Below are 10,207 nucleotides of genomic sequence, written 5' to 3' on the forward strand. Positions count from 1 at the left end.
ATAATATATAGTTGAATTTTATATTAAATATTTTAATTGAATACATTTATTTTTAATTAAAAATTGATCTCTATAGAAATTTGAAGAGAGATTGACATATATTTGTGTAAGTTTTACATTTTTTTAGTCTTAAATCAAAATGGTCGAAATTAAAAATATTATTTTTATTTAAATTATTTATAAATTAAATTTTGATATAAAGTAAAAAAAAATATATATAAAACATACACCAATGCAATTATAATTTTCTTTACCAATCATTGTAATTATGAATGGAATACATGAAACTTTCGTAATAATTCTCATAATATAGTACATTGAAATAAAAAACAACAAATATATACAGAATTAATTAAATTAAAAATATATATATTAGTGTTAAGGTAATTACCAAAAGCTCGGGTTTTGTTAAGATTATTATATAAGATTAGTTTCAACAATTCTATTTTACCTTGAATCCTTGATAATATATTTTCTTACTTTATGTAATAAGAAAAAAGTTAATTATAAAAGATAAAAAATTGAAAGAAATTAAATTATTGTAAATATTCGAAGCATTTGATTTAAAATGATTATTACACCTATTGTCTACTTAAAAAATAAGTATGAATCTGTCGTTTCTAGTTAAAAAAGAGCTTTAATTTTACAAATTTAATTTCAAGGGTTAAAATATAATTTTGATTCGTGATTTATTTACAACTTCAAAATCTTAATTCATAATATATAGTTGAATTTTTTATTAAATATTTTAATTGAATAATTTATTTTTAATGTGTAAGTTTTATATTTTTTATTCTTAAATCAAAATGGTTGTAAGTTTTATATTTTTTATTCTTAAATCAAAATGGTTGAAATTAAAAATATTATTTTTATTTAAATTAATTATAAATTAAAACTTTGATCTAAAGTAAAAAAATATGTATATGCAAAACATACGTAGATGTGATTATAATTTTCTTTACCAATCATTGTAATTATGAATGGAATACATTGAAATTTCATAATAATTCTCATAATAAAAATGATAGTAAAAATATTGAATCAAAAGAAGAAGGATAAGGAAATTAAAATCAATAGACATTTTATATCGAATTCATCGAAGCTCATGGGGACTAATTCGGTAAGTATATTACATTAATTAAGATTTTTTTTAATATTATAGTTGAAAGTAATTTTTAAATTAAAATTTGTTTTTATCCGAACATAATGTTAAATAATAAAAAAATTTTGAGTGGAAAGGTTTTCAGGATGAAATTCATTATATTATCTTATATTTTAAATATTATTTATTTTATGTATATATTTTAAAATATTTTAATTACTTATAATAACTTTTAACAATAATATTAATATTTAAATTTTTAATCACATTTTTGTCGCACTTTTTAAATACATGTTTTCTAATCCTAATTTTTCAACAATAAAAACAATATTAAACTAGACGTAAATCTATAAGTTACTTGAAAATGAGAAATTTATAAATTTTTTTTTTTGCATCATTTGAGTTTTAGTTCTGTATGTTATATATATATATAAATATATATATATATATATTTTCCATTGAACATTTAAATCTAAATTTCTGTTTAACAAGTTTTTCCCACGCACGTACGAATGATAGATTTGACAGGCAATTTCAAGGGAATCTGAATCAAGATATCTGCAGACCAATTCCCAATATTGCTCATCACTATTCCAATTTTGATTCTTTCTCCATAGCTCAATCTGCTATCAAATCCCAAATTGAAAATTGACAGAAAACAGATTGTCAAGTTCATTAATTGACAATCGGAATAGCAATAAAAATCAAGCGATTACAATCATTTTTGTCAAAGGTTAATTAGATTAAGACTGACAACTAATGCAACTCTGTTCCTTACAAATGAAAGTAATACAAGGGTAATTAAATATTCCCAAAAAGTAAAAGATGTTAGTGGACTTTTCTTTCCAAATTGATAAGAAAACTACTTAATTCAGTGAGATCGAAGGAAAAAAGAAAAATTAAGAAGAGGAAAAACAGATATTGATTGAGGTTAAGCCACAATTTTAGAAACAAAAACAATCCAATCTTTCTCAGCCATGTTTGGATTTCACGAAGAAGAAAACAGTGTGCTTAGAACCCCAACAATAAAACCAAAAGATTATAATCGGGTTAAATGAAACATTGGTCTAAGGATCACATGTCATTTTTGGACTAATCCAACAAGCATATTGCATCAATTTATCTACAAGATACTTAAAATTGAGAAATCTATAATTTTTTTTGTATCATTTACCTATTATAATAATTAGATGTTCATTTATTAGTTTCGAATTCAATAAATTTTATTAGGAAAGATACAAATCCATTTAAATCTATTTATTTTTATTATTATCAAAATGATATTTTCATTAAACTAGTTTTATTTTTATGATGGAACTGAAGAATGGTTAAAAAACTAGTTTTCTTTGATGATTTTATCTCAACTTAAGCTTACTGTTATAATTTTTTGTAAGTCAGACATGATATGATTTTACACTTTTTCACTGTTTGGCAGCAGTTTTTATCTCAATTTTACTAGCCTAACTTAATGATTATATAATTTTACTTAGTGCACTAGTTGCGTACGAATAATTAAGTGAAGGAAATGTTCCTGCATGAAGCTTAGGTTTTCAACAGTAATATATTGTAGTTTGGAAAAGAAAGAAATTAAAGATTTATTATAATTAACTATGTTTAGTAATCTGACTATTCCAAAAAGCCTTGCACATTCCTAAAAGAAATTAAAGTCTAACCATTCTGATGCATATTCATTTCATTGTTAGCCTTTTAATTTCAATAATGAAATGTGATAATTATGTATCATTTTCAATACTAAAAAATCCATTAAAATTAAGTTAATTTGAGTATAAGTGGGTGAAAATTTTAATTAAATCAAGATTCTTCCATATAATATATTTTGTTACGTGGCTGAACATTTTGAGTAAAAAAAATTATTTAATAGTAAAAAATAATCTAAATTTGATTTACTATAGTTTTATTGTTGTTTTAATTGCGTTAGAATTGTAATAAACTTTTTGCTACGCTATTTTTTCCATTGAACTAGTTTTATATTTTATACAAGTAACACGAGCTATAGGCCTTGACATATATATATTTATATATAAAGTTCTTGAGCACAAAGCTTGACAGCATCAAATATCCATATAAAGTCAATAAAGATTTTATCTATATATATATATATATAGTTTTAAATCACAATGCTAATCTATATTAGGTAATAAGCTATTGACATCCATAAATCATATGATGCAAGGAACCCTTCTCTTATATATACTTTTATAATTCAAAATAAATTATTAGCAGTAGATTTAATTAGGTAATAATGAAATGGGCGTTTCTCCACCCCATTAAAAATCATCATTCTAATTAGAATTAAAAAGAGAAGCTATACTTGGTTAGCAATCGATAAATCATTATACCATTTCTTTGGCTATTGTGATTCAATACTTTACAAACTAAATATATATGTGTATATATATATATATATATTCATAATTGGAGGAGCAATAGGAGCAGAAAAATTATCTTGGCTAAAACCACTCAAAATCAACTCTACAAATTAATCCCTTATATGTGCAGCAACTTCCAAAGCTTTTGTCACATGCATGCCCCTAAAGCCTCAACTGTTATGCATATATCAGTAGCCATGCATTTTTTTCGTTGGACTTAAACCAAGTACATGTACAACTTATAATTATAGGAGTGAATGCATGATAACTTATATAATATATAATAGCTTTTTGTAATCAAATATATATAAAAATTTGTAAAACTGTTGTATTTTGCTTACAAGGGTTTTCCATTTTTTTTTTTGTTCTTAATTAGCATCAATTAAAATAAAATTTATCTTGTAAAAATAGACAGGCGGTGGTGCTGGTGGAGACCACCGTACATGCTCATACTTGTATGCCAAATTTGATTGTTGCTGTTTGTGTGTAAACCAATCGTTTTAAAGCAAATCAATAAAGATCTTATTCATATAAAATTAAACTTAAAAACATAACACAGATAATTATAAATTGATTACTGCAATAGAAGTGGCAAATTACACATGTAAATCAGCATTCATTCCACTCGGGCTGGAAATTTGATTGTTGTCCCACAATTGTCACGAACATTCTCCTTTCCGACGTTGCATGATATCACCTTGATTCCTTGTTTATCGACGCAAACTGTGATCTCTGACAATAGATAATTACCATTTGGTTTCCTCACACATCGAAGGAGTGGAGTGACATTTCCTACTTTTCCTCTGACCGCATTGATGATATCACCTCTAGGAGCAAAACCTCCCACTGGAATTGCAGCTTTGATAGCCAAATCAAGGTCTACAGTACTCTTCATCAATTGAATGGCAGTGGAATAATAAGGCTGTGGCGGCTTGGCTTGGCAAGAACCGTGTTGCTGCCACTCATGCACCCAAAATTTCTCATTGTCAGCCCACTTACCAATGGAAGGCCAAAGTCTGCTCATGTCATTCTGTAATTGCGGGGGAAAAGATTTGAACTACAAAATGACATTTTGTATGTTAATAACCACAATTGCAAATACATCCAAATAATTAAGGTTAGAATAAAATGAAAATCGAAACAAATCGCATACCAAAGGTTTTGGATCAGCGACTGTATTTGAGCACAAAGTAGGAGTCAATCCAGAACTATTAGCTGGCCAAAGGCCATGAATCACTAATCTCTGTGGAAGCACGGTCAAGCCACAAGGATTACCAGAACAGTACCCATTTGGCCAGGTTTGAACCAGCCAGTGGTGGTCGTAGTTGCTCTGTGCAAGAGCAACAGAGCAAAGAGCTAGGAGGGGAAGGAGGAAGAAAAGCTTGAAAACATTCATTTCTCTTTTGATTTTTGTTTTCTTTTCAAGTTATTTCAAGTTGTGATGAAACTATATCAGGCTAATGTATTTATAGTCTTTTGGTTTTAGTGTTGGGGTCACAAGCACACTGTTTTCTTCGTGAAATCCAGACGAGGCAAGCAAAGGTTGGGTTGTTTTTGTTTGTAAATTGTGCCTTAACCTCAATTAATATCTGCTTTTCTTCTTTTTGATTTTTCTTTTTTCATTCAATGTCACGGAATTAAGTATCTTTCTTATAATTTGGAAATAAAAATCCACAGACATCTTTTACATTTTGGGAATATTTCATTATCTTGTATTACTTTCATTTACAAGGAACTGAGTTGGAATGGTTATCTGTCTTAATCTAATTGAGTTTTGATAAAATTGATTGTAATAACTTGGTTTTTATAGCTTTTTTGATAGTCAATTAATAAGCTTCACAATCTGTTTTCTGTCAATTTTAAGTTTGGGATTTGTTAGCAGATTGAGATATAAAGAATCAGAGTTGGAATGGAAATGAGCATTGGAATTGGCCTGCATATATATTGACTGAGATTCTCTTGAAATTACTTATCAAATCTATCAAGCCTGGCTTCAATAGAAATTATAGATTTAATTGTTCACTGTAAAATATATATATATAATATGCAGTGCTAAAACTCAAATGATGCAAATATATATAATTTTCCCCTTTTCAAGTATCTTAATACTATTTTTTTATTTTTAAAAATTTAATTAATTAATTATATATATATATTTGTTGCTTTTTGTTTCAGTGTGCTATATTCCAGAAACCAGTCTTTTGAAATCACGAATGAATGGTTTTGAGCTAAAAAATATTATATATATATATATTTATATAGCTCTATCTCGGGACAGTTTTCTCTTTATTATAGGTGGTAGATCATACAATACACGACTTGGTCAAGCAAAACGGAGTTATCTTTTCAATCAATGAGTAGCTTAATACCTTCTTCAGTGTGTACTCACCACCAGAAGCTGGCTCTGAAGTTTCTCATGCTAAGAAAAGAAAAAGAATGCAGCTGCAAGAGATGTCATTTCTGGAAAGCTTGAAAACCTTTCACACCTAGTGGCAAGTATTCTGGTTTTGCATTCTCATTTTTGCTACCGTGCTGTTATATTGTTATTGTGATGTACATGGATTCGTGATATAACTTAATACTTTCATCCTTCATTAAATTTCTAGATATCATCATTTTAAATATGACACGAAAATAATAAAAAAAATTGTATAAAAGCGATAAGGTCAAATAAAAGGATAGATTATTTTGCAATTTAGAACTTTCAGCACTTGAACACTAAAATTTATCCCTCTGCATGGACAAATAGCACCGATGATCGAATTTGTTAATGCTTGTATTCAGAACAATCTACCAGCACCGAAACGTCAGAAAAAGTTTTTCCTTACAAAAATCTGTGCGTACCACCCATGATCCAAGAGGTTCTATAGCCCAAGCACATGAAAAATTTGAGACAAAAATACACCCTCTTTCAACGAAATAGCTGAAGAGCCAAATGTAGTTTCAAAAGTAAAGGCTTGTAAGTCAGAACATGCTCTTTTACTAACCGTGCATAAACATGTCCTTAAACAATTTGAGAAAATTGAAAATGTTGTATAAATCGAAACAAAGGAAGATGTAGATTGATGGCAAGGAAGGCTAGAGCTTAAACCCTTTGGCAATGGAACAAATAACAATATTACAACAATAATTAACATAAATTTCAGTATTCATCTTAATATTTTTTTTTTTAGTTTTAAAATATCAATTATTTTATGTTGCCTTTTTAATCTTAAAATTATTTTTTTGGTTATTTATTTTATATATTTTCCAATTTTATTTGTATGATTTTTTATATCTTAGAAATTTATTAACATAATACAAAAAAATAAAATAAAGCTACCGTTGTACCATTTAATTTATATGATTTTTTATAGGTATTTTGATTGCAAATTTCAATGTCCTTTTATAAAAAAAAAATCAATATATTTCAAATGCCACTCGATTAAGATGTGACATTTTTTTTACTATTACACAAATATTTTTACTACTTAAAAAATAAAATTACTTTACAAATATTTACGTTAACAAATTTTTAAGACCAAAAATGATATAATGATAGCATTCAAATATGAGAGAAATTTTATTGTTCCTCTCACTAGTTTATTTTAATAAATTTTTATTATTTATTACTCATATTTTTATGTATTTATAAAAAAATAATTAATTAACATTTTATGTTATTGACTTAATTATTTATATAATAATAATATTTTCTAACAGTTGTTTTTCCCTTCTATTACATTTAAAATTATCATATTTTTTTTCTTATTATGTTAAGAGACTTTTTAAACATTTTACACCAATGATATGGAATTTATGTTTTCTCTAGCATGTTTAAGTTACAAAAATTTTTATTATTATTTGTTATAATTTTTTATATCGTTATAAGAACAGTAATTAATTAAAATTTTATGTCACCAACTTATTTATTTACGTTATATTAATATTTTTGTACAATTATTCTTATATTACAATAAGTTTAGAATTGTCATAATTTTTTTTAATGTGTTATAACACTTCTTACCCATTTTATGACAAATGATATGAATTTTACACTTATTCTCACTTATTCAAGTTACTTATTTGTTTTTTAAAATTTATCTATTTTTCTTATATATTTACAAAAAAAATAATTAATTAAAATTTTATGTTACTTATTTACGTTGTAATTATATCTTCTTACAATTATTCTTACATTCCATCATGTTTGGAATTGTTATACCTATTTCGTAGTTTGTGTTATGACACTTTTTACTCATTTTATGTCAAATTACACGAATTTTACGATTTTTCTTACTTGTTTACGTATTTATTTGTTTTTTAATTTTTAGCTATTGTGCTTATATATTAACAAAACAATAATTAATTAAAATTTTACATTGCCTACTTAATTAATTACGTAACAATAATATTTTCTTACAATTGTTCTTACTTTCGATTACATTTAGAATTGTTATAACTTTTTTATAAAATGCTACAACACATTTTACACATTTTAAGGCAAATGATATGAATTTTACGTTTTCATCACTTATTTATGTTATCTATTTGTTTTTAATTTATAGTTATTTTCTTATATATTTAAAAAAATAATAATCAATTAAAATTTTATGTTATCTACTTAATTATTTATGTTACAATAATATTTTTTATATTTGTTCTAACTTCCCTTTACATTTAGAATTGTCATAACTCTTTTTTTTATTTTACGTCAAATGATACAAATTTTATATTTTTCTTTTTCTTTTAGTTACCTATTTGCTGTAATTATTAGATATTTTTCTTATATATTTTAAAAATAATAATTATTTAAAATTTTACGTTGTCTACTTAAATATTTACGTTATAATAATATATTTTTATGGTTGTTCTTATCATCCACTACATTTAGAATTATCATAACTTTTTCTTAGTGTGTTATGATATTTCTTACTTATTTTACGTTAAATGGTACCAATTTTACATTTTTTCTCACTTGTTTACCTTAACAATCTTTTAAAATTTCTATTATTTTCCTTATATATATACAATAATAATAATTAATTAAAATTTTACATTGTCATCATAATTATTTATGTTTCAATAATATATTTTTACTGTTATTCTTACTTTTATCAAATTTAGAATTGTTATAGCTTTTTTTTAGTGTGTTATAACATTTCTAACCCATTTTATTCCAAATGATATTAATTTTACATTACTTCTCATTTGTTTATTTATCTATTTATTTTTTAATTTTAGATATTTTTCTTTTATATTTACAAGAATAATAAATAATTAAAATTTTACGTTGTCAACATAATTATTACCTTTGCAATTTTTTTTTACGATTATTTTTACTTTTCTTTATGTTTACAAATTGCCATAACTCTTTCTTAACGTGTTACAATACTATTTATCCATTTTATGCTAAATGGTCCTAATTTACGTTTGTTCTCACTTGTTTATAGTATTAATTTTTCTTCTAATTTCTAACTATTTTTCTTAAATATTTATAACATAATAATTGAGTAAAATTTTATGTTACCAATACAATTATTTATGTTATAATAATATATTATTATGGTTGTTCTTAGTTTTCATTATGTTTAAAATTTTCATAACTTTTTTAATGTGTTACGACAATTCATACTCATTTTACGCTAAATGATATTAATTTTACATTTATTCTCACTTGTTTATGTTACCAATTGTTTTTTAATTTTTAACTATTTTTCTTATACATTTACAAAAATATAAATAGCTAAAATTTTACATTCGCAACTTAATATTTATGTTACAATAATTTCTTTTTTTTATAATTGTTCTTATCTTTAATTATGTTTAGAATTGTCATTATTTTTTCTTAGTATGCAATGAAATTTTTTAGTTATTTTACTTCAAATTATATTAATTTTACATTTTTTCACTACTTTACATAACTATTTGTTTTTCAATTTTTAGTTATATTTCTTATATATTTAAAAAATAATAATTAGTTAGAATTTTAAATTGCCAAATAATTACTTATATTACTGTTATAATGTATAGATCTATAGACCTACTACTAGACAAGGATTAAAAGAGTTGCCACCAATCTTTTTTGTTTGGGTGTGATTGGTCACCTGATATAAATTTTGATATGCAAAATCAGATTTTAGGTTTAAAGTACAATTATGCGTAAGGAAGGTTATAGTACCCCTACAATGCTCATTCATAGGATGGTACCGGTTTGATTTCAAATTATTTAAGCCTAAAAAATGTTTATGTTTTACCAAAATATTTAATATTGAAAATTAATCTTAAAATTGTCTAAATAGTTTAGTAGCAATTTAAGATAATTTTCTCACTTCAGGAGTATTCATGGAGACTAGTGTCCCACTTTGAAAAAGCTCGGTCATCAGATTTATTATAATATTTTATTTAAAAAAATCAGTAAAGTTTCTGAATAGTTTGGTATGACTTACTTTGAAGCAGATCTTTTAATAATTTGGTAAGATTTTATTACCAAAAGATTTGTAAAAATTTTTAAGAATTTCATTAAGTCTCCCAACAATTTGGCATAACTTAATTTATGAAGCAATCCTCCAATAGTTTAAAGGATAAAAATTATTTTTTTATTTTTATTTTTTTGAAAATTGATTTATAGAATTTTCTAATAGTTTGGTGGATTCAATTTTAAAAATTAAATCCATGAAAATTCTTTAATAATTTGGTAGAATTCATGAATTTATTTTGTAAGGATTTTTATTTT

At 24.4% G+C, this 10,207-nt stretch overlaps 1 protein-coding gene across 1 annotated transcript; it reads right to left on the reverse strand.

Moving 5' to 3' along the window:
- Window positions 1-4,019: 4,019 nt before the first annotated feature.
- Window positions 4,020-4,912, reverse strand: LOC149513372 (extracellular ribonuclease LE-like). The gene is made up of 2 exons (XM_089748996.1): window positions 4,646-4,912; window positions 4,020-4,549 (listed from the first exon to the last, which is right to left on the reverse strand). The coding sequence occupies exons 1-2, from the start codon at window positions 4,886-4,888 to the stop codon at window positions 4,109-4,111; spliced, it is 684 nt and encodes a 227-aa protein (XP_089605122.1). The 5' UTR covers window positions 4,889-4,912; the 3' UTR covers window positions 4,020-4,108.
- Between the last annotated feature and the right edge of the window lie 5,295 nt (window positions 4,913-10,207).

The sequence above is a fragment of the Durio zibethinus genome, chromosome 19, assembly GCF_047325235.1.
Source record: "Durio zibethinus cultivar Kanyao isolate XHJ-2024 chromosome 19, ASM4732523v1, whole genome shotgun sequence".
NCBI classification, from domain to species: domain Eukaryota; kingdom Viridiplantae; phylum Streptophyta; class Magnoliopsida; order Malvales; family Malvaceae; genus Durio; species Durio zibethinus.

Excerpts from the sequence above, each read along its gene's own strand:
- LOC149513372 (XM_089748996.1), bottom strand. The coding sequence starts at position 4,888 with ATGAATGTTTTCAAGCTTTTCTTCCTCCTTCCCCTCCTAGCTCTTTGC. Across the intron at positions 4,550-4,645 it reads TCGCTGATCCAAAACCTTTG|TTCAAATCTTTTCCCCCGCA; the intron begins GTATGCGATTTG and ends GTCATTTTGTAG.